Source organism: Schistocerca serialis, chromosome 2 (genome assembly GCF_023864345.2).
Source record: "Schistocerca serialis cubense isolate TAMUIC-IGC-003099 chromosome 2, iqSchSeri2.2, whole genome shotgun sequence".
Classification (NCBI taxonomy): domain Eukaryota; kingdom Metazoa; phylum Arthropoda; class Insecta; order Orthoptera; family Acrididae; genus Schistocerca; species Schistocerca serialis.
Genome location: NC_064639.1, coordinates 1061230509 through 1061256625, shown reverse-complemented (window position 1 = coordinate 1061256625; position 26117 = coordinate 1061230509). Strand labels below are relative to the sequence as shown.

Sequence of the window (26117 nt, the reverse complement as noted above, 5' to 3'; positions counted from 1 at the left end):
CAAAATTCTGTCTCGTCAGTAAAATGCATCTCCCTCTCACTTATACACATTTAGATCTTCCAATCACAGCTTAGTACACACATATAAAAAACGTTTGGCATCATGCAGGTTCCCAGAACTCCTGAAGACAGACGTTGACTGGATATTGTACCACAGACACAGTCCCTTTGACTGTTCAGAGATGCCACTAAAAATTCTGTCTCGTCAGTAAAATGCATCTCCCTCTCACTTATACACATTTAGATCTTCCAATCACAGCTTAGTACACACATATAAAAAACGTTTGGCATCATGCAGGTTCCCAGAACTCCTGAAGACAGACGTTGACTGGATATTGTACCACAGACACAGTCCCTTTGACTGTTCAGAGATGTCACTAAACCCGCCCAAAGATGTAAAAAACCATGCATGAGAGCAGGTCGGTGTGGCCGAGCGGTTCTAGGCGCTTTAGTCTGGAACCGCGCGACTTCTACTGTCGCAGGTTCGAATCCTGCCTCGGCTATGGATGTGTGTGATGTCCTTAGGTTAGTTAGGTTTAAGTAGTTCTGAGTTCTAGGGGACTCATGACCTCAGATGTTAAGTCCCATAGTGCTCAGAGAGAGTAGCGCCTATTAGACGGAGGGTGTCCGACAGCCGATCAGTTCCAGTCATTTCACCAGAACGGACGCAGTTCAACCATGCGTAGACGGTCAGTACCGCAGTTCGATCGCGTCCACATTGTTGCTTTTTGCCAGGAAAGGCTCTCAACAAGGGAAGTGTCCAGGCGCCTCGGAGTGAACCAAAGCGATGTTGTTCGGACACGGACTACAGATTATGGCTCGGAGGAACCCTGACGTGTTTGTAGGCAACCCGGTCAGACTGAACGCCTTAGTCACACTGTCCAGCGAGTGCAGCAATGTGGAGGTTCCCTGATGTTTTGTGGTGGCGTTATGTGGGGCCGACGTACGGCGCTGGTGGTCATTGAAGGCGCCGTAACGGCTGTACGGTACGTGATTGCCATCCTCAGACCGATAGTGCAACCATATCGGAAATATATTGGCGAGGCATTCGTCTTCATGGACGACAATTCGCGCATCCATCGTGCACATCTTGTGAATGGCTTCCTTCACGATAACGATATCACTTGATTAGAGTGGCCAGCATGTTCTCCGGACATGAACCCTACCGAACATGCCTGGGATAGATTGAAAAGCGCTGTTTATGGACGACGTGACCCACCAACTACTCTGAGGGATCTACGCCGAATCGCCATTGAGGAGTGGTACAATCTGGACCAACAGTTCCATGATGAACTTGTTGATAGTACGCCACGACGAATACAGACATGTTTCAACGCAAGAGGACGTGCTACTGGGTATTAGAGGTACCGGTATGTACAGCAATCTGGACCACCACCTCCGAAGGTCTCGCTGTCTGGTGGTACAACATGCAATGTGTGGTTTTCATGAGTAATAAAAAGGGTGGAAATGATGTCTATGTTGATCTCTATTCCAGTTCTCTGTACAGGTTACGGAACTGTCGGAACCGAGGTGATGCATAACTTTTCTTGATGTGTGTGTTTTACCGGCCATTAAAAGGAAACAGACAATTACAGTATAGTAGTTTACCAACAGTTAAAACGTAACAGCCAACCACTATATAACGCCCATGCACAATAGTGTCCAAACAATCTGAATTTTGCATCATGGTGAAAAGTTTCCGAAAGCTGAATTCTGCAGCAGCTTAAAATATCAAAGCGATCTGCATTTTATGTAGATTAGAATCATGTTCAAAAGTATCCAAATAATATCAATTTTGTGCAAATTAGCGCCATGTTCATAAGTATCGAAATGATTGGAATTTTGCGTGAATTAGTGCATGTACAAAAGAATTCGAAGGAGCTTAATTTTTTTACTTGTACAAAACTATCTGAAAGATCTGCAATTTGCTTCAGTTGGAACCATGTTCAAAAGTGTCTAAATGGTCTGAATTTTGCACCTTGTACAAAAGTGCCTAACTTTACAATCCTAATCATACGTCATAGTCTGAGCAGTTCTGATGGTCGTTTCTTGACCACAAACATATATAAACAGATGATGACAAATGTCGATGAAAAAGTTAAACTAAATCCTGGTCACATTTCTGTGCCATCATTTTGTGTGAAGCTCATCTTACTTCTACTACAATCGATTGAAACTCAGTCAAACATTGAAGAGACTCTCATGTTAGGTTATTAACTTTCTTTTGTAGTACAAAAGTACGGCATCTCTTGCTGATGGTGCTAACTTATGTTGTTATATAGTCAAGATGATATGACACTGCCTCTGTACATCTACATGTTACAGCAAAGCTGTAACAAGTCGCTCCATACATCGACATGTTATAATCAAATTTTAACAAATTGCTCAGTATAGCGCCATGTTACAACAAAATTGTAACAAATTTACCCCGTAGGTAATTGTAATAAAATACTCCTGTTAAAGCAAACTACATTGTACATCGCCATGTTCCAGCACAGTTGTAACAAACAGCTCTATACAGCACCATGTTAGAGTAAAATTGTAACAAATAGCTCAGTATTCTAGCAAAACTGTAACAAACTGTACCATACGTCACTGTTACAGTAAAACTGTAACAAACTTCTCCATGTAAAAATGTTTTGTGATTTTCTGCTGGTAATTCTAGCTCATGCTACCTCACAATGAAAACTGCATGACCCTTCATCCTATACATTACCATTTTACAGCAAAATTGTAACACATTGTCACACACATTCTCATGTTATAGCTAAATTGTAACAAATTACTCCATGCATCACCAATGTTAGAAAAAATTGTAAAATGTTGCCCATTATGTTGCGAACAAATACTGGATATTATTGGGGCAACGGAGTTGAGATTATTTGTCAAAACCTTGACTTAGATTTTAAAATTAATTATAAAACAATCTAGATCACAAGGCACATTTATTAAAAGGTGAACAGTTTCGATCGTTACATGATCATCTTCAGACCTTCAATCACATTGATGGTCAATGGTTGTGCATGGAGCAGAACTACTGAATGACAATAGGTAACTGCTTGAGTAGTTGGCTGCAGATTCTCATATAATGAACGAAACAGTCACCTTTTAATAAACATGCCTTGTGATATTGGCTGTTTTACAATTAATTTTAAACTTTACGCTATGTTTGCTGACATCCTCCAACAATGTCTTCGAAAATAATAGACTTAGTTTTGCTAAAAACAATACAACACTAGCACTGATATGCAGTGATTGGTGCCTCCCTACCCAACACTGGAATTTGTACAGTGCCACACATAGCACTTGTGTACGCCCTGTACTAAACTTTTGTCAGAGGTTGATGATCAGAAAGCAGTGTCTGCAGCAATCAGAGCCTTCCTCCTTGGTACTTGAATCTGTACTATTACGGACGCAGCTGTTATGTTATCATTCATGGCGGCTACCATTACACCATTACTGTGTGACCAGTGATGGTAAGTTGACATATGGTGACTGCCATTACTTCAGATGCTATTGGGACAGATGGTCAGTTGATAGGGTGACTACCATTTCCTCAGATATTATTGCAGGGACAATGATGGTCAGAGAACTGAGTGACTTACATCATCCCAATGTTGCTGGTTGCAGTAATGATCATCAGGGATGGGGTGGAGTCAGTGATGTCAGGGAGGTTGTGCTGAAATGTGAATATAAGCTTAGTCAGCAGTCTCAATATACTGACTAAATATTTTGCTTGTTGGAACTAGTCTTGACTTGCTGGCATCAGCAAGTCTCATCTTGCTGAATAATCACTTTTGCTACTTGGAACAAGTAACAATTTGTCAGAACAAATCTCAACTTGCTGAATTGGTGTTAAAATTTTGTGTAACAGTGCAGATGTACGGGACAATTTGTTCAATTTTAAGTAACAATGGTGATGTATGCGGCTGTTTGTCACCATTTTGTGGAACAAAAATGATGTATGGGGCAATTTGGTAACAATTTAGAGTGACAGTTTTGATGCCTGGCGCAATTTGTACAATTTTATTTGGTGCTTGGGATACTGTTTGAGAATGTAGAGTTGCCACTCAATGTCAGGTTATGGCATGTACACTGTCAGCTTCTGTTGTTAAAGCACGATTTGGATCCAGTTACTGACACCCATGGTCAGCACTTAATTGAATATAACTACATATTTGAGGTAATATCAGTCACCATGTAAACTATCATTGCCCCACTCAGTAGTATATAAGCTAATGTTAGTCATGATGTCAACTGACAATCGTTGTCCAACAATAGTGTCTGGAGTAATGGCAGTCACTACATCAAATGAGCATAATTGGCCCAACCAATAGTATCTGGGGTAATGTCAGTCACTCTGTCAACTGCCCAAAGTCACCACGTCAACTGACCACCATTGACCCCAATTGCGTCCACTATGCATTCGCGACATATGGGGTAATGTGTTACAGTTTCATGTAACAATGGTGATGAATGGAGTAATTTGTTAAGATTTTGCTGTAACATAGCGTTTCATGGAGTAATTTGTTACTGTAATATGACAGTGTATGGCGCAATTTGTTACAGTTTTTCGATAACAGGAGCAGCTTCTTACAATTTCAAGTAACAATGGTGATTTATAGGGTAATGTGTTACAATTGTATTCTAACAGAGCGATGTATAGGGGCAATTTGTAGCAGTTTTGCTGTAACACGAGGGTATAACAATTTGTTACAGTTTTGATCCAAAAAGGTGACTGTGTGACTGTAGAAGTTAGCGTTATCACCAGAAGACGACAAACGATTTTCGCTGCAAGATAAAGTTAGTAAGCTAGCATGAGAGCCTCTGTAACGTTTGGCCTGCTCTGATATGGGTTGTAACCGAACTAAGACGAGCTTTTGACAAAACTGTAGCAGAGAAACTTGGCCAGGATTTAGTTTATCTTCTGCATCGCCATCTGTCTTCCTTTGTCACATATATTTGTGGGAAAGAACTTACCATCTTAACTGATCAGATTATGCAATACGTCTGGGACTGTAAAGCGACGCAGTCTTCGAGTAAAGACTGGCTTGTATGCATAACAATCACATACAGATATTACACAATGAGAGTGTCAGATTTCTGCGAAGTCAGGCAAGTCCAGGCTTGGCGAATCTCCTGATGAAAGATCACACAGTTCTCCTAGTCTCCACCTGCCCACAGTTAGCTTTTAACAATCAAGCACAGATATAAAATTCAGGTCGTTTGTGCACATTTGAACATGGCATCAATTTACACGAAACTGAGATTGTTCAGATACTTTTGAATGGGTGCAAAAGTCAGCCCGTTCAGATGCCTTTGAACGTGATGCTAGTTTACGCCAAATTCAGATCATTCAGGAACTTTTGAACATGGTGCTAATTTGTGCACAATCGATGTCATTCAGATACCTTTGAACATGATGCTAATCTACGTAAGATTCAGATCATTCAGTTGCTTTTGTAAATGGCGCTAATTTACGCGAAATTGAGGTCACTTGGATACTTTTGAACATGGCAGTAAATGATATAAATGGTATAAAATTCAGATTTCTTAGATACTTTTGAAATGGCACAAAATTCCAATCATTTGGATAACTTTCAACGAAGTGCTAATTTATACAAAATTCATATTATTTTGATGTTTTTAAACATGGTAGCTACATAATAGCTGGATGTTTAATTTTAATGTCCATTAGAATACTGCAGTATGATTGGCTGTGGATGATAAATACTGGGTTTTGGTTGGCTGTTTCACTTTAATGCCCAGTAAAATACTGAGCTGTGATTATGAGATCTAAACGTGTATTTGTGTGTTGGAGAGACACATTTTTCTGATGAGGCAGAATTTTTGCTTACCAGGGGAATTTATCATGTTACTACTGTTACTATTGACACGACATCTTGCTCCTATCATTTAGACAACCGAATCATGGACGTTATGCATCTGCTCTGCCGCTGTACGGCCTACAGCCAACAGTGCAGGGTCAAAGCGTGCCAAAGAGTACATTGCTGTACTACTGCCATATATTACCATTTCTATGTTCTACAAATGGGAATTTGTGTGGCAGTCAAACTACGGCATGTCTGTACAATCCTCCTGCGTGAATGATTTTTTAAATATAAAACTGATAAAGAGATGATACTCCTCAGAGGGTACTATGAGGTACAAAAGATTTAGTAAACAATTTAAAGCCCCAGCAAACTGCCCTGTTTAACCACGTCACTCATGTGACTCACTTAGTCGTTTTAAAATGTACCTTCAGGTCTACTATTGAGGCAGCCGAAACGCCTGGTTCTCTAAGTGGCGTCGGTTCACAGTGGATGCACTTAAATGTTGTAAGCTATCTTACATGTAACGTGGCTGTCCGGCCATCATAAAGAAAATCAGCATAATACCACCAGAGATCCCTGTTATTACAACGACCTTAGCAGACACTATGTGTTTATGTGCAAACACAATGTCAGTATGGCAGTGTGCTCGACTTGAAGATGCGCAATGTTGGCAGCCCCTGTACGCATGCATATCTGTTGCTAGTTTTTTGCACAAACCAAGATGCATTCAAATATACATAGATTTTGCTAAAAAAATAAATAATGAAATGGACCCACTGCATGAACCTTCCAGTACATTACAAAAGCCTCCACTAGCATTTAAAATCAACAAATGACTGAAAATGTAAATTAATAGCTCTTGAATAAGAAATGTACTTGCTGGCATCAAACAGATTATTAGACATGCCTTATACTTAGTTTTTAGTTTATTCGAGCATAATTGTAATATAGTGAAATACACATTTACATACTGAGTCTGTTATTTGTGTTTGAGGTATTCCATTTCTTATTTTCATGACACCTGTTCACTGTGCACATCCTCTTGCACACTTATGCTACGCAGGTTCGTGCCAAACTGCCCAGGATGGGAACCTAGAAAGAAGAAAAAACAAAGAGCTATTGAAGTAGGGCAAGATGCTTCACTGCCCAGCGAAAATCAAATGAAGGTGGCAGTAATAGCGCTGTCAGAAACGAGGTAGGTTAAAATAGTACTCAGACTATGCCTCAGATATAGCTTCTGTGATTTTAGGTATTGATTTAAAGAAAAGAATGCGTTGTTTTCAAAGAGGTTACAGTAGTTGTTTGCAGAAGTGTTTAACGTGACTGTAGGTTCATAGAAACATTATCAGTAATTTCAGAGTTGGAGAGTTAATACTAAGTATATTTTTCCTTTTTTCCGTTAAGTGCGAAGGACGATAAAATGTCGCTGCCCCCTTTGCGCAAGAGCTTCCGACGTTGGCCGACGTACGCAGCGGTCCATTGCATCTGGATTTTTACCTTAGTGAGCTATTACGGTGGTTTGCTCAACGCCAAGAACTGGGGGTCCTCACTGCTGATAAACACCATCGGTGCAGGTGAGTAACCAGCCAGTTAGATTTGCACTTCCACCTTCGGTTACTCAAGAGCCCTTTGCTACCATAGTACTAAAGTGTTGTAACCTTCCCGTATATAAAAATTTCCGGTACAAAATTGACTGAGAATTGAAAATTTTGGAAGTAAGCAGCGCTACGTCATGGCCCTGTGAAATCAACCTGAATAAACTGAAAAATTCTTACCTCATAATGGTGTCGCCGGATAACACTGTCTGCTTCTAAATGGCACAGCTCAGTGCAATGCTGGCCTATCTACTACTACTGAACAACATTTGTCTGAGATTTGGATTATTAGAAAAAAAACTGACTTTGCTTGTTGACAAAGCTGCATAGCTGGTCCTCTGATTATTAAACAACACATGACTATGATCTGGGAAAATTTGTAAAATTTTTAAATTCAAGTAAATGACTGGTAAAAAATTGTGTTCTGGAAAACCTAATTATTGAAAATATTTCTGCAAACCATTACATAAAAAAATGAACATTACAAGTCTGACTTAATTAGTGCTGACAAATCACAAAAAGATTGAAACAAATTCATATTAACATGCAGACAACAAATTTAAGTACGCGCCTGGCGATGACGAATAATAAAGTTTACCTTACACTAGATGGCAATGAACTGCGCTGCACCAGCGGCGACTGCTACTTCTCTTACATGGCTAGCAACTGTACTGTAGCGCTGAGCTACTACGACTTCTCCGTAACAGCGAGCTATTGCAACTGCTTCGTAACAACGAACTATTGCGACCGCTCTGTAGGATCGAGCGATTATTGTTACTACTGCCGACACTGCTCTGACCTGCGATTCTATTGCAGCAGAGATGTTTTATATCGCAGGCAGCGCGTGAGCAATACATCGAAATTACATTTGCTCCAATAGGGTAGTGAACAGTAAACCTCTTAACGAATAACCGGCCCCGAGTGCAGACTGCTTGCCAATTACGCACGATTTGTTGACCGCTACGAGCAGAAGAGATAAACATGTAATAATTAGGCAGTGAAGAAATAACAAATAAGCTAATGCAAACAACTTCGAAACAATATATGAAGATTGGTGGGCGATAATGAGCAGTCTAGTACTCGGAGCCGATTTTTCGTGCGCCACTCTGTACCACTTAAATAATATAGTAGAACTTTTCATATTCTCTTTAAAAAATGTGACACCAGAAAAACGATTATGGAGCACGGTCTTCATTCGGTTGTAAGTCGGTCTGCATTCCATAACTATGAACATGCTCTTTTACCTTGGATCAGAAAAAGACGGAAAATGGCCACTCGTGTGTGCCGTGGCGACTTCCTTTGCGTATGTAATAACAAAAAAAATCTTGCCTTTTTACAAGTATTTCTTCTGCTGTTTATCGAAATAGTGAAGTAAGCTGATATGCCGTTTTGTTACCTGAAAAGATGTATGTATTACATAAAACGTAATTTTATGTAATTTACGTAATTAGAAAATATATTTTAATCACCGGTATTGGACGCTGAATAGAATACAAAAAGAACCAGAAGTTCAGAGTTGAAAAAAGGTTTGAAACAGATCTAGAATGGACGTGTGAAGCGAATGAAACAAACAACTCGATACTGAACTAACAATGAGCAGTCGGCAGTGGAACTGCGACGAGTGGCCACGCGAAGAAGGACGAGTCCGGCCGAGCGAGGCCGAGACAGGGGGGGAACGGGAGCGAGGCTGGAACGAGACCGGTCGACGTGACGTTGTGGGAACGAGACCGACCGTTTCCCGCTCCCGGAAACTGTAAGTAGAAATCCGCGGCCGAAGTGAACTATCAGAGACCGTTCCTTAGAATTCCTTCCTCGCTCGTTCCGTTCATCTTGATGAACCGTTCCTCTGGACCCGCTAGTTCGCGAACGACCCATCTCTACACCTTTCAGATGTAGAAACACGCCTATCAACATTCGTCCATGCCACACAAATCCACTTCGGCGTTGCGATTATTTTCCGTTAGTGCATAGTAATATATATACACCTTGAAGGCTGTTAATGATACCTTCCATACAGATGCGCACTCTTGTGAGAATCAGGTAAAGGATGGGAGCAGTGAAGATAATGACAGTGGACGCTACGCGGGTATTGTGCGACAACTTGAGAATTTGGGTGGATGAGAAATGTGTTTAGATAGCCAAAGCGGTTAACGCGAACGCTCGTGTAACGCCGAAAATCTGGCTAGGCTCTGAGCACTATGGGACTTAACTGCTGTGGTCATCAGTCCCCTAGAACTTAGAACTACAGGGCTATTACAAATGATTGAAGCGATTTCATAAATTCACTGTAGCTCCATTCATTGACATATGGTCACGACACACTACAGATACGTACAAAAACTCATAAAGTTTTGTTCGGCTGAAGCCGCATTTCAGGTTTCTGCCTCGAGAGCGCAGTGAGACAAAATGGCGACAGGGGCCGAGAAAGCGTATGTCGTGCTTGAAATGCACTCATATATCAGTCAGTCATAACAGTGCAACGACACTTCAGGACGAAGTTCAACAAAGATCCACCAACTGCTAACTCCATTCGGCGATGGTATGCGCAGTTTAAAGCTTCTGGGTGCCTCTGTAAGGGGAAATCAACGGGTCGGTCTGCAGTGAGCGAAGAAACGGTTGAACGCGTGCGGGCAAGTTTCACGCGTAGCCCGCGGAAGTCGACGAATAAAGCAAGCAGGGAGCTAAACGTACCACAGCCGAAGATTTGGAAAATCTTACGGAAAAGGCTAAAGCAGAAGCCTTACCGTTTACAATTGCTACAAGCCCTGACACCCGATGACAAAGTCAAACGCTTTGAATTTTCGGCGCGGTTGCAACAGCTCACGGAAGAGTATGCGTTCAGTGCGAAACTTGTTTTCAGTGATGAAGCAACATTTTTTCTTAATGGTGAAGTGAACGGACACAATGTGCGAATATGGGCGGTAGAGAATCCTCACGCATTCGTACAGCAAATTCGCAATTCACGAAAAGTTAACGTGTTTTGTGCAATCTCACGATTTAAAGTTTACGGCTCCTTTTTCTTCTGCGAAAAAAACGTCACAGGACACGTGTATCTGGACATGCTGGAAAATTGGTTCATGCCACAACTGGAGACCGACAGCGCCGACTTCATCTTTCAACAGGATGGTGCTCCACCGCACTTCCATCATGATGTTCGGCATTTCTTAAACAGGAGATTTGAAAACCGGTGGATCGGTCGTGGTGGAGATCATGATCAGCAATTCACGTCATGGCCTCCACGCTCTCCCGACTTAACCCCATGCGATTTCTTTCTGTGGGGTTATGTGAAAGATTCTGTGTTTAAACCTCCTCTACCAAGAAACGTGCCAGAACTGCGAACTCGCATCAACGATGCTTTCGAACTCATTGATGGGGACATGCTGCGCCGAGTGTGGGAGGAACTTGATTATCGGCTTGATGTCTGCCGAATCACTAAAGGGGCACATATCGAACATTTGTGAATGCCTAAAAAAACTTTTTGAGTTTTTGTATGTGTGTGCAAAGCATTGTGAAAATATCTCAAATAATAAAGTTATTGTAGAGCTGTGAAATCGCTTCAATCATTTGTAATAACCCTGTACTTAAACCTAACTAACCTAAGAACATCACACACATCCATGCCCGGGGGAGGATTCGAACCTGCGACCGCAGCGGTCGCGCGGTTCCTGACTGTGGCGCCTAGAACCGCTCAGCCACTCTGGCCGGCCAGAAAATTTGTATTCGAGTCCTAGTCCGGCACAGTTTTTCGCTTGTCGACACCGGATTTATTTCAGTGGCCATTTGCGGCTGATGTCTGAGTTTCTGTTACGCCATTTGTTGGATCGCGACTAACGTAAGCAGTAATACCTTGGAACGAAGACACAGTCTCGATAGGCCCCACGATCCTGCCGCTGTCGAATTCCGACACATGTTGTAGACGTTTCTCATTTTAACACGAGGCATAACTCGATCTTCTCGTGATTGTCCTACATTCATATGCGATTTCTTGCATAGAAGAATCTAAATGGTATCACTGGTAACTGCTTCGTGCGGTTGCTCTGAAATGTCAAACATGTAGTACACTCACGCCAGTTTGACGTCTGTTGCATGCCGACTTCATAGTGTTTCAGTTTTAATGGCCAGCAGAACATTTAATGTTAGTGTTAAACAATTACTTTGCATAAAGATTTAGCTTTTATCACATATTACTGTCCATTTGCCCCTGACCTCTCCGCCGTCCACTTCCTCGTACTATCCTCCCCCCCCCCCCCCCCCCCACCATCCTACCTCTTATCCCTCTGTCCTTCATCTCTGACATATGTGGCTTTAGTAATATGTTATGTATCATTAGAAACTGCATGAAGAGTCTCGGGGTAGTATGGCGGATTTTCCTTGTAATGTGTCACATATGGCTGTTATTTAAAATATTTTGAATCATCTTCATTTTTCAGTATCCAGGTAAAATAATAACTTCAAATTTCTTTAAATGTTTTCTTTCTTGTTCGTCAGTTTTAATAGCTACCTGTTGTTCCATTATTTTCATTTGTATGTCTGATAGCTACACTTGTATTATCAAAAACAATCAGCATTTATAATATATGCAGCTGATAATGTGAATGTAAACAAGTCTTAGCGTTTTAACGCTCAATAATATTTATTACATTACTGCTACAAATGATATGTCAAATGAAAAATCAAACAGTTTTACCAAGAACCTTATAAATGTTCAGTGTGAGAACCATTAGTCACACGGCACACATCAAGTCTATAGCCGAGTTTTTCCCAAACGTTGCTAAGTGTTTCTTCAGAGATTGTAGCAACAGCTACTTCAATCCGGTTTCTTGATTTAGGGAGGTCTGCTGATAGCGGAGGCACGTACACACCACCCTTGATGAAGCCCCAAAAGAAAAAATCGCATGGCGTTAGGTCGGGTGAACGTGGAGGCCATGCAAAGCAAGCCCTGTCATTGGGTTGGTGGGTTGGTTTGGGGGATGAAAGGGACCAGACTGCCATGGTCATCGGTCCCTCCCTGCCATTGGGCCTTGGGGCCAATGCAGCGTTTGGGTACAGTTAAGTTCAACCAATCGCGTACTTCGCTAGGCCATTGAGGTGGCGCACCATTTTGCTGGAAAATGAAGTTCTCTGGCTCATCTTCTTCCAACTGAGGGAAGAGCCATTGCTCTAGTGTATCAAGGTAAGAAGTGCCAGTTACAGTAGGTTCACCAAAAAAGAAAGGCCTATAAAAAAAAAGTAAAAAAGAAAGGCGGAAACATAGCGCGCTGCGCATGCGCACTGGTGCCAAACACAACTGTTTAAGTTGCTCTTTCATTTGACATATCATTTATAACTGTAGGTTTAATATAATAAATATTATAAAGCGTTAAAACCCCGATATTCATTTATAAACACCCTGTATACAGATGTAGTATTTGTCATTATGTAATGTAGACCATTATAAACACAGTTTTAATTGCTTAATTGATGAAAACCAGTATCTCCCTCTTCCTCTCAGGCCCACACTATCTCTCTCTCTTTCTCTCTCTCCGTCCACCCTTGCTAAAGAAAGAACTTCTGAAGTACTCAGTCATCGAAACTGAATGGACCTGAATCCCAGTAATGGCAAGGAACAACACAAGAAATACTGTTGTATCTTTATTTATAAAATGACCGGCTTTTGTTTCAGGAGTAGCAGAAATAGCAGGCACACTTCTTGGACTTTCGCTGCTTCTGTGGGCATCCAATCCGTGGCTCCCAATGGGAATAATTAATATTACAGGAGGATCGGTGTATATATTATCCTGGATTTTGCCAGATGGTCAGTAGTTTTTTCACCAATCAATATTTCAAATCAGATTTTTTGTTATGCGCAATGAATGTGCTACTTATTATCGCAATGTGTGTTGTGTTGTATATGTTAAATGTTTATTTTTATTTTTTATTTTTGTCTTCGGGGATTATCCGCTCGGTAATCTACAGGTTATAATGGGCAGCACTTATTTTAGTAGACCAGACATATTTAATCTCTCTCTCTCTCTCTCACTCTCTCTACGTTTCTCTCTCTCCCTGTCTCACACACACACTCACTCACACACACACATACACACACACACACACACACACACACACACAGCCAAGTGTACACACTCACACATATTCACTCATATTCCAATCATATGATCGTATTATTACATTAAGATGTAAACATTTTAAGTTAGTTAGATAGTAATTTGTCCAGCCGCCAAAAAGTTAAATATATGTCAGTGGATGAACATACCATTTGTTGACTGGAAATGGGAAACACTGAAAATGTGAAACGTCAGAATCTAAGAAAACAGGAAAAACTGTGACAGAGTGACATTACAAATCATTTTATTCGCAGGATCGCAAATTATGAGAGATTCTCATGATTTGTAACGTCTAACAGAAAAAGTGTTGTAAAAGTGTAATAAGCTTAGATTTTAAGAAATGTTTTAAAAAATTAAATAAAGGTGTAAGTGTCATGCTTCACTTATGTGCAATCACTGAATGTGCACAATATCACCTTACTTGTTTCTGAACCATAAAGAGAAGAATATTGACAACGCTGACATCACGAAAAATAGAATTCCATGTATTTGATTTCGAGCAAATCGATCATGAATAATACGTTGTTCTTTTTTCAGTACGTAATTTGTTGGCCAGTGGAAGGTGAGGAATATTTCCTAGGACAGGAAGATCATGCAGTTTGAACACCTCCTTCAACAAAACAAGCTTATCCCAGTCTCCATCATCAAGCGAAGTTTTAATCAGACGTTTACCATTGTTCTCTGGTCTAAAACATGATGGTGAGGCTTTTGTTGTCTGCAGTTCGATAGTATTTAATATGTTATTAACCAAGAAAGTCGGGTCTAAAAAGTGACGTAAATCCATTTCATTATGATGCACAATATGCAGTTAAATTCTAATGATCGTAACGTACATCACTTTCTGATGGTTCTTTCTGAGCAACAGCTGTCCCTTTGTTACATAAGGCTTTCCTTGAATTCTTGGCTCAGTATTCGCCTTTATGTTTCTAAATTTGCCTTTCCTGTCTATCATAAATCAACAAGTGTCTGTAGAGCCCACACCACAGGTTTCAGCTTAGGGCTCTGTTAGTAGTGCAGGACTGACTGCATTGTTGCCAGATTTTCCCACTCACCCTCAATGTGACACTGTACCTCTTCCACATGCAGTGTTGCCACATTTCCCCTCTCCCCTCAAAAGTCTCTCATCAAGGTCACTCCTTCCCTTCAAGGACACACTCAAGGTCGCCCCATCCCTTTCCATGTCCCCATCTTCCTCCTCCATGAAATGTTGCCAGATTTCCCTCTCCACTAAAGGACTGTCATCAAGATCACTCCTCTCCCTCGAGACAACCCCCTTCCCTTCCCTCCCCCCCCCCACCTCCTCCTTCATGTTGTTGTTGTTGTTGTTGTTGTTGTTGTTGTGGTCTTCAGTCCTGAGACTGGTTTGATGCAGCTCTCCATGCTACCCTATCCTGTGCAAGATTCTTCATCTCCCAGTACTTACTGCAACCCACATCCTTCTGAATCTGCTTAGTGTATTCATCTCTTGGTCTCCCTCTACGATTTTTACCCTCCATGCTGCCCTCCAATGCTAAATTTGTGATCCCTTGATGCCTCAGAACATGTCCTACTAACCGGTCCCTTCTTTTTGTCAAGTTGTGCCACATACTCCTCTTCTCCCCAATTCTATTCCATACTTCATCATTAGTTAAGTGATCTACCCATCTAATCTTCAGCATTCTTCTGTAGCACCACATTTCGAAAGCTTCTATTCTCTTCTTGTCCAAACTATTTATCGTCCATGTTTCACTTCCATACATGGCTACACTCCATACACATACTTTCAGAAACGACTTCCTGACACTTAAATCTATACTTGATGTTAACAAATTTCTCTTCTTCAGAAACGCTTTCCTTGCCATTGCCAGTCTACATTTTATATCCTCTCTACTCCGACCATCATCAGTTATTTTGCTCCCCAAATAGCAAAACTCCTTTACTACTTTAAGTGTCTCATTTCCCAATCTAATTCCCTCAGCATCACCCGACTTAATTCGACTACATTCCATTATCCACATTTTGCTTTTGTTGATGTTCATCTTATATCCTCCTTTCAAGACACTGTCCATTCCGTTCAACTGCTCTTCCAAGTCCTTTGCTGTCTCTGACAGAATTACAATGTCATCGGCGAATCTCAAAGTTTTTATTTCTTCTCCGTGGATTTTAATTCCTATTCCGATTTTTTCTTTTGTTTCCTTTACTGCTTGCTCAATATACAGATTGAATAGTATCGGGGAGAGGCTACAACACTGTCTCAGTCCCCTCCCAACCACTGCTTCCCTTTCATGTCCCTCGACTCTTGTAACTGCCATCTGGTTTCTGTACAAATTGTGAATAGCCTTTTGCTCCCCGTATTTTACCCCTGCCACCTTTAGAATTTGAAAGAGAGTATTCCAGTCAACATTGTCAAAAGCTTTCTCTAAGTCTACAAATGCTAGAAACGTAGGTTTGCCTTTCCTTAATCTTTCTTCTAAGATAAGTCGTTGGGTCAGTACTGCCTCACGTGTTCCAACATTTCTACGGAATCCAAATTGATCTTCCCCGAGGTCGGCTTCTACCAGTTTTTGCATTCGTCTGTAAAGAATTCGTGTTAGTATTTTGCAGCTGCGGCTTATTAAACTGACAGTTCGGTAATTTTCACATCTGTCAACACCTACTTGGGATTGGAATTATTATATTCTTCTTGAAGTCTGAGGGTATTTCGCCTGTTTCATACATCTTGCTCACCAGATGGTAGAGTTTTGTCAGGACTGGCTCTCCCAGGGCCGTCAGTAGTTCTAATGGAATGTTGTCTACTCCCGGGGCCTTGTTTCGACTTAGGTCTTTCAGTGCTCTGTCAAACTTTTCACGCGGTATCATATCTCCCATTTTATCTTCATCTACATCCTCTTCCATTTCCTAGTGTTGTCATATTCCTTGTGGGGAAAAAACCAAGATAATGGATCTTGTTCATTTGTGGTACTTAAAATTCAAGATGGCGAAAATAGGGTACATAGTTGGAAATTTTTTATGTGAAAATCCAAGTTGTCTGAATTGGTAGCAATTTGAATTGGCGTCTTATATCTGCTACTATGTTCGAGATAACCCATCTTTCCAGCTTAAAATCGAAGACGGAAAGGTCACTTGTCCAAAGTTAAACTGGTTGAATTGGCGTTTTTATATCTACTACTATATTGGAGTGCTACTTAAAAATGCTGTACTTCAAAATTCAATAATGGAAATCGGTGACATTTCTGAGCTCTGTTGCTCCACCATAAACAATTTCGTATTCTGTGCTTTGTTGTTATATATTTATAAACAATTTTTGCGTGAGCTCTGGAGCAGTATGTGAGTGTTGGGTCACGCAGCATCTGCCTGTGCAAAGAGCTTCACGTCCATCCCTGCCCCTGTCCCTGTCCTGGTCATCAGCGTCCACTCACAAAGTGCGCAGGCGAGGAAGTTCCAGTCTACTTTCGTCGTGCTGGGTTGCTTGTAGCAGCCATCAGCTGGTGGTGCAGCAGGATTAGGGGAAGAAGGTCCCGTGGCCTGGGTCTTGCCTTTATGGGCTAATTTTGGATGCTCTATAACTGAGTCACAAGTGAAGCATGCCATTCTGAGCTGAGTAGAACTGCAACAGGAACACACCTGCATTTCTCACACACAAGCACCTGTGCTGGAAAGAAGACCCATACCTGGAAGACACGATTTATTCTCCACACAGCCACTTGACCTGAAAAGAAGAACTAGATATTGGAGGATGCCTAAGGGTGATTTCAGTTGTCAGAGTGCATGATAATGAATCAAGGGAACCCAGAGGTGTGCAGTTGAACCAAATTGTTCTGTTGGTGTATGTTGCTTCCTGTCACAAGGCTGCACTGGAAGAATTAACACGCTGAAATTTTTAATGTTGCTATAGGTTGTGCGCACTTTAACAGCAATGATAATAATTTCACACCGGAAGAAAATTTTTAATTATGTGAAGTACGGTGGCAGGAGGAACAGGACTTCTGGCCGAGTGAATACACGGTTATAAATACAAATTCAAATAGAGATAACGCAGGAGCACATTTAATAATGAGTAAAAAATAGGAAATCAGATAAGCTATTGTAGCAATTGTAGGCATTACTGTAGCCAAGATGACACAAAGCTCACACCCACCACAGTGGTACAAGTTGATATGCCAACTAGCTCCACAGATGAGGAGGAGATTGAGGAAATGTATGATGAGATAAAAGAAATTATTCAGATAGCTAAGCGAGCCAAAAATTTAATAGTCGTGGGGAATGGAAATGGGGGATTGGAATTCGACAGTATGGAAAGAAGGAAAAGTAGTAGGTATATATGGAACGAAAGAGGCTGCCACCTGGTAGAATTTTACACAGAGCATAATTTAATCATAGGTAACACTTGCTTTAAGAATCATGAGAGAAGGCTGTATACGTGGAAGAGACCTGGAAACACCGGAAAGTTTTAGATTGATTCTATAAGGGTTAAACAGAGATTTAGGAACCTGATTTTAAATTGTAAGACATTTCCAGGGGTAGATGTGGACTCTGACCTCAATTTACTGGTTAAAAACTGCAGATTAAAACTGAGGAAACTGAAAAAGGAAGGAGTTTAAGGAGATGGGACCTGGATAAACAGAAAGAAACAGAAGTTGTAAAAGGTTTCAGAGGAAGAAGTAAGGAACAATTCATAAGAACAGGGGAAAGGAATACATTAGAAGAAGGATGGGTAGCTTTGTGAGATGAAATAGTGAAGGCAGTAGAGGATCAAGTAGGTAAAAAGACGACGACTAGTATAAATCCTTGGGAAACACAAGAGAATTCGAATTTAATCAATTAAATACAAAAATGCAAAAATTGAAGCACACGAAAATAATAAAAACGTCTAAAAAATGAGATCGACAGGAAGTACAAAAAGGCTAAGCAGCAATCGCTAGAGGATAAATGTAAGGATACAGAAGCATATATCACTAGGGGGAAGATAGATACTGCCTACAGGAAAATTAAAGAGACCTTTGGGGAAAAGAGAACCACCTGTGTGAATATCAAGATCTCAGATGGGAAAACCAGCCCTAAGCAACGAAGGGAAATCAGAAAGGTGGAAGGAATATGTAAAGGGTCTATACAAGGGAGATGTACTTGAAGGCAATATTATGGAAATGGAAGAGGACGTAGAGGAAAATGAGAAGGGAGATATAATACTGCGTGAAGAATTTGACAAAGCACTGAAAGACTTAAGTACAAAGAAGGCCCCGGGAGTAGACAATATTCCATTAGAGCTACTGATAGCTTTTGGAAGAGCCAGCCCTGACAAAACTCTTCCATCTGGTGAGCAAGGTGTGTGAGACAGGCAAAATAACCTCAGACTTCAAGAAGAATGTAGTAATCCCAATTCCAAAGGAAGCAGGTGCTGAAAGGTGTGAAAATTACCGAACTATCAGTCCAATAAGTCGCGGTTGCAAAATACTAGCACGAATTGTTTACAGAAGAATGGAAAAACTGGTAGAAGCGGGCCTTCGGGGAAGATCAGTTTGGATTCTGGAGAAATGTAGGAACACGCGAGGCAATACTTACCCTACGACTTCTCGTAGAAGATAGGTTAAGGAAAGGCAAACTTACGTTTGTAGATTTAGAGAAAACTTTTGACAATGGTGGCTGGAATACTCTCTTTCACATTCTAAAGGTGGCAGGGGTAAAATACAGGGAGCGAAAAGCTATTTACAATTTGTATCTAAATCAGATGGCATTGATAAGAGTTGAGGGGCATGAAAGAGAAGCACCGGCTGAGGAGGGAGTGAGACTGGGTTGTAGCCTATCTATGATGTTATTCAACCCGTATATTGACAAATCATTAAAGGAAACAAAAGAAAAATTTGGAGCAAGGATTAAAGTCCAGGGTGAAAAAAAAACTTTGTGGTTTGCCGATGATATTGTAATACTGTCAGAGACAGCAGAGAACTTGGAAGAGCTGTTGAACGTAATAGGCAGTATCTTGAAAGGAGCATATAAAATGAACATCAACAAAAGCAAACCAAGGATATGGAATGTAGTTGAATTAAATCAGGTGATGCTGAGGGAATTAGATTAGGAAATGAGACATAAAGTAGTAAATGAGTCTTGCTGTTTGGGAAGCAAAATAACTGACGATGGCCGAAGTAGGGAGAATATAAAATGTTGACTGGCAATGACAAGGAAAGCGTTTCTAAAGAAGAGAAATTTGTTAACATCGAGTATAAATTTAAGTGTCAGGAAGTTCTTTCTGAAAATATCTGTAATTAAGGTTATCACATACCAAAGCACACGCCCCTTAGTGTACTATCATTTGCCGAAAACTTCGTTTCAATATCTGGAATCGTTCACGAAATAAAAGGGCTGTTACGTCGTAGGCGACTCGCCTTGTACATTGTAGATGTGGTTATACAGGGGGCATAAAAACGTGGGTCAGAAACTTCAGGGTTTATCCTTGACATCAAAACCTTACAAAAAGTTCATGTGAAGATGGATCCGAAAAGGTATGAAAGGAATAATTATTCAAGGCACAACAATTATGCATTTACCAAACACGTTTACATATACTGGGACTGCTCGAAGTGATCACCTCCTGCTTCGACGCATTCCTTCAAGCATACTTTGCCTTGCGTCTTGGAAATCTCCTGGTGTGTTCCGCATTTGCTCAGATCTCTTTACGATATGCTTCCTCAGAACATCGAAAGTGGATACAGGAGTTGAATACAACAAGTACTTTGAATATCTCCAGAGGAAAAAGTCAATTGGGATCAAATCGACCGATAGGGCAGGCCGTACAATGGGACCTTTTAGTCCATTCCACCCGTCCGGAAACTGGCTATCGAGATACTGGCGAACTAACCCTACAAATGAGGTGGAACGCCATCGTGCATAAACCACATTCGTTGGGTGACATCTAGACACTCAGCATCAAGTAAATGTCTGAGAAACTGCACATACTTTTGTCCAGTAAGATGTTGCGGAATGAACAAGGAGCCAATGGAGATGATCATGAGTGATTCACCCAACACGTTGAGACTGAATCTCTTTGCTTGGGTTCTTATCGCACTAAATGAGGGGTTTGAAGATCCCATCACGTGTGAAGCCAGCCTCGTTAATGAATAAGGTACGTAACGTTCAGCACTAAATTGAGGTGCTGCGTTTGCGTTTCCACCTGCTAGGCACTACATGTATTGCGTAGCCATCGTTTCACACACTGACTACATCGTTGTGATTGATGTTAGCTCTAAAACAGAACGACAGTCATACAAAACAAAACACATACCATGACCAACTATAATCAAGGAAGGGAGTAAAAATGCACATTTGAGGTAAATTACACAACCAGTAGTTACTGTAGGGAATTTCTTTCATACCTCCTTAACGAAGGATTTTCGAACCCATGTTCACATGAACTTTTTGAAATATTCTGATGTCAAAAATAAATCCGTAAAGTTTCGGACACTTGTTTTTATAAACCATGTGTGTGTACACACAGATGTAGATATATTTGCATTGATATCACTCTTATCAGTAATACACACTTTACCTCATTTTACAAGCTTTCACTCCTTACGGTTATTAATATAGATTATTTACCATTTTGTGAGATAAAGCTCGGCTACTTTGTCTACGCAGTTATGTAAATTTAATGATTTTGAAAACATCTGAAATTTTGTTGCAGACACGGGAGACCTGTACTACGTGCTATTAATGGTTGCAATGTTTGGACGTGTGGCTATAGCAACCTGCCTCACAGTTGTGACTTTTGCAACTGGAAGTGTTTTTGCTGAAAGCCACAAAGTGCTTGGGGTGTTCTGTTGCGTAACGCTCGGCCGGTGTGTTCTTCTGTTTGCTCCCTTCATTGGAAATCTGGTAACATTACTCATACTAAGAACAATAACAACTCTAGTGTTTTGTGAGTTAACTTCCGCCGACCGAAAAGCAAAATGTTTGTGTTTAGCGGTGTCACAGATATAAAAACGACTGTGACATTGATCTCTCAAATAAGCCACTCACGTTTAGAAAATGATTTACTGAAGTAAATGCAATTATAATGTAGGGTTGAACAATACAAAATGTTCTCATATAAACGTTTCCTGGTAAGTTCCTTTTGTTTCGATATAATATTATTCATGGTCCTCCAATAAGACTAAGCAAGTTTAAAAATTTATGTTTTAAACAAAACTTCAGCAAAATATTCTACAGAGAGTGGCATATACACTACTGGCCATTAAAATTGCTACACCACGAAGATGACATGCTACAGACGCGAAATTTAACCGACAGGAAGAAGATGCTGTGATATGCAAATGATTAGCTTTTCAGAGCTTTCACACAAGGTTGGCGCCGGTGGCGACACCTACAACTTGCTGACATGAGGAAAGTTTCCAACCGATTTCTCATACACAACCAGCAGCTGACCGGCGTTGCCTGGTGAAACGTTGTTGTGATGTCTCGTCTAAGGAGGAGAAATGCGTACCATTACGTTTCCGACTTTGATAAAGGTCGGATTGTAGCCTATCGCGATTGCGGTTCATCGTATCGCGACATTGCTGCTCGCGTTGGTCGAGATCCAATGACTGTTAGCAGAGTATGGAATCGGTGGGTTCATGAGGGTAATACGGAACGCCGTGTTGGATCCCAACGGCCTCGTATCACTAGCAGTCGAGATGACAGGCATTTTATCCGCATGGCTGTAACGGATCGTGCAGCCACGTCTCGATCCCCGAGTCAACAGATGGGGACGTTTGCAAGACAACAACCATCTGCACGAACAGTTCGACGACGTTTGCAGCAGCATGGACTATCAGCTCGGAGACCATTGCTGCAGTTAACCTTGACGCTGCATTACAGACAGGAGCGCCGGCGATGGTATACTCAACGATGGACCTGGGTGCACGAATGGCAAAACGTCATTTTTTCAGATGAATCCAGGTTCTGTTTTCAGCATCATGATTGTCGCATCCGTGTTTGGCGACATCGCCTTGAACGCACATTGGAAGCGTGTATTCGTCATCGCCATACTGGCGTATCACCCCGCGTGATGGTATGGGGTGCCATTGGTTACACGTCTCGGTCACCTCTTGTTCGGATTGACGGCACTTTGAAGAGTGGACGTTACATTTGACATGTGTTACAACCCTTCATTCGATCCCTGCGAAACCCTACATTTCAGCAGGATAATGAACGGCCGCATGTTGCACGTCTGTACGGGCCCCCTTCTGGATACAGAAAATGTTCGACTGCTGCCCTGGCCAGCACATTCACCAGATCTCTCACCGATTGAAAACGTCTGGTCAATGGTGGCCGAGCAACTGGCTCGTCACAATACGCCAGTCTCTACTCTTGATGAACTGTGGTATCGTGTTGAAGCTGCATGGGCAGCTGTACCTATACACGCCATGCAAGCTCCGTTTGACTCGATGCCCAGGCGTATCAAGGCCCTTATTACGACCAGAGGTGGTTGCTCTGGGTACTGATTTCTCACGATCTATGGACCCAAATTGCGTGAAAATGTAATCACATGTCAGTTCTAGTATAATATATTTGTCCAATGAATACCCGTTTATCATCTGCATTTCGTCTTGGTGTAGCAATTTTAATGGTCAGTAGTGTATGTCACTCTTTTAATTCTCAAGGGCTGTTTCTCTTCAGGATACGGGCTTTATGTACTTTCGCAAGAAAAAGCAGAAACCATAAAATATGTGTACTTGTAATGCTGAGTAGACAATTTTAGCAATTGAGAGCCAACATTTGCAAATTTGCAGAACCCATTTCCAAGCTTCTGCAGTATTCTATTTGCTGTAATATAGCGTTTGAAAGCACGACGCTCGGAATAAAATCTTTCGCTCCCAGGGAAGTCAAAGTTACCTCATGTATCACCGTTTAAGAAATGTTGTCACTTGTTATAAGGTGTTGGTAGCACACGTAATTTCTGCAGTTTTGTCTCTTTCCGTTGCCCCTATGGCTTTTTTATGAACGTAGAGCTTTCATAATTGAAGGGCTTTGTTAAACTTCTTATACTACTAATTATGTCGTTTGTTCACACCAGTCTCCCTCGTAAAATTCGGTGTTTTAATAGTTTCTAGCGGATAAGTAATACCACGTTTAATGCGTTCGAGTAAAATGATTAACTTAGCCAAAGGCTATTGATTGATTTATTAGGAACTGGATGCTGGAGCCCTTTTGATAGGCAGCATAAATTAATTTTCCTTTATTTATCTTTATTTTATTCCAGTGGTGAAGGATTTAGTAACTAAGCGTGTTCGGACTAAAAGTAGCGTAACAGTTTGCTAAAACGACTTAGTACACTCCAGTTCAGTGGGTAGTAAATTGTCGGTTGGCTTCTTCTAAACATCACGTAACTCTGCCATGTTCTCTAAATCATTTTCTGAATCAGGAACCCGACTTTGGAACAATCTTCCTAAAGTATCTAAGAAATTGTGAGCTTCAAAAGATAGCTAATGGCACATTTTCTATGACAACAGTCATATATCGCGTATACTGGCAGCTCACTCTCTTCAATTCCCCCCCCCCCCTCCCCCCCCCCCCCCCCCAAACTCGCCCATAACTTTCCCTCTCACGTTTGCAGAATTATTTTAATTCTGTTCTTTCCTAACTGCCATTATCGCTGCCAATTTTCTCCTCTTTTCTTCATACCTTCCGCTTCTGATAATCCTAAACATGGCTTCAAATCTTCTAAAATAATCTATATCATTCCTAAGACCCTTTACTATTATTATTGTTAGTGTCTATTATTATTTTATAGTGAACGTTTTAGTGATATCATTTGTATGTGTTGTGCCTGGTCAGATATAAGATAGATCCTTAAGGTGCTAATCTGGTCGGCCTAAATAAGCAACAAACAAATAACTCAGTGACCACGCTACTGGCCCAGACTGAACACCTTCACACCTGCGTAATCTCTTCACCCGCTCTCATCCGCCATCTCTGTTTCTAATGGATCAATAATAACGTTCGCTGAAAGTGTGATATAATAGTCACCCCTGTTAATGTTTATATGAGACAGGAATGTAAAATTATCCTTGTGCAGGTTGAGGGATGTGTTTTATGACATCTTGTCACGAATCTGCACCCTGCTGCCGTTTTCATATACATAAGTATTATGAGAATGACATTCAGTTTTAATCAGTATAAATTAAAATTAAAAAAAAAATCCTTCACATCACAGAATAAGGCTACAGCTAAACATTAACATACCATTCTGAACTATGTTTGCTTGTGTATAGTTCAAGTGTTTTGATATTAAATTTTTTTCAGGCCGTTTTTGGGAAAGCAGTGCCTTTAACGGTTTTTGGAGCCTTCACTGTTCTGGGAGGACTCTTTGCCTTGATATTAACTGCATGTTCAGGCGCCAGTGATGATGCTGGAACGGGAAGTGTGGAAGATAAGTACGTATATTCTGGTCACAGTATTCATTGTATAAGAAAAATCGCAGTAAGGACAGTATTACAATCCTTGTTACAGGTCACAAAGAGCTGAAAATGGAAAGAAGAGAGATAACAGAGGCGAAAAGGTGGAAGAAGGAAGTTATGGTACATATAGGAGACGAATGTCTACTTAAAGCCTTACGGTATTGGAAAAGTTTTGCAGTGAGGTGTATTACTGAGAAAAAGCAATTCACGGTAGCAGCTTAACGGCCGAAGTACTGCTTAAGCGTCACGTGTAGACAGATGAGACAAAGCCAACGAATGCACTCGCATTCTTCTAGTGGACAAATGTTGTGGAAAGAAAAATGATTATAGTTTAACAACCTGTTTACAATGAGGTTGTTAGTGATAAGATAAATGAATCGAGTTAGTAAATAGGAAACATGCGACTGTGATATATTTATGATCTTTCTCTCGTTAAGAGTTTACGGAACAGAAATACAAAAAGGAAAATCTATAAATGGCTACAGAAACTACAAGTTTTCAGCCTCCTATTACGTTTGTAGCGTTTTCCTCAACAAATGATGCGTGCTGGCTTTTAAAGCGAGGACATACATTCCATACGTGCTATTGTTTTAGATTACAATTTTTATATGCACATTATGGATCTCGATACAAACTGTCTGTTTTATGAATCTATGACAGTCTTATGAAGATGTGTTTATCAACTACTGAAGGGTAATGTAACAATGCGACCGATGAATTACGAGGGTTGGAACTTTAATAGTGGCAACTATTTATTTACAGCTCGTACAAAATAGATAGATGTTTCAAAGTTTTACTGACCTTCAAAGTGGTCATCAGCATTGTGTATAACCCATTGCCAGCGATGTGGAAGTCGTAGGATACTCTTAGCAGTGTCAGTTCGGTTGACAGTTCGAGCGGCGCGGTCTATTGCCCGACGAATTTGTAGCTGTTCAGAAGCGGATGCCGTGAAGTATTTCATTCGGTTTAGAAATCGAGATGAACTCACGAGGGCTTAAGTCAGGGAGTGCAGTAGGTGGTATAGCTCTTAGCAGCCCCATCAGTCAAACCAATCGGTAACAGCTTGCACTGTACGTGCTTGACATTGTCCTGCAAAATGATAGTCGTAGGTTGTGTTCCAAAAATGAACAGCATAGAGACAGAGGTGATGACACTTTCTGCAGGACCTGACCATCAT

General features: G+C 41.0%; 1 protein-coding gene across 1 annotated transcript in view; it reads left to right on the top strand.

Moving 5' to 3' along the window:
* LOC126456698 (organic cation transporter protein-like) overlaps window positions 1-25392 on the top strand; it is an 87261-nt gene extending 61869 nt beyond the window's left edge. The window contains exons 6-11 of the mRNA XM_050092436.1: window positions 6897-7028; window positions 7238-7407; window positions 13091-13222; window positions 21187-21377; window positions 24786-24916; window positions 24993-25392. Of these exons, the coding sequence (XP_049948393.1) occupies window positions 6897-7028; window positions 7238-7407; window positions 13091-13222; window positions 21187-21377; window positions 24786-24916; window positions 24993-25089 (853 nt within the window). The 3' untranslated portion in view covers window positions 25090-25392. The remainder of the gene's footprint in view (window positions 1-6896; window positions 7029-7237; window positions 7408-13090; window positions 13223-21186; window positions 21378-24785; window positions 24917-24992) is intronic.
* Window positions 25393-26117: the final 725 nt, after the last annotated feature.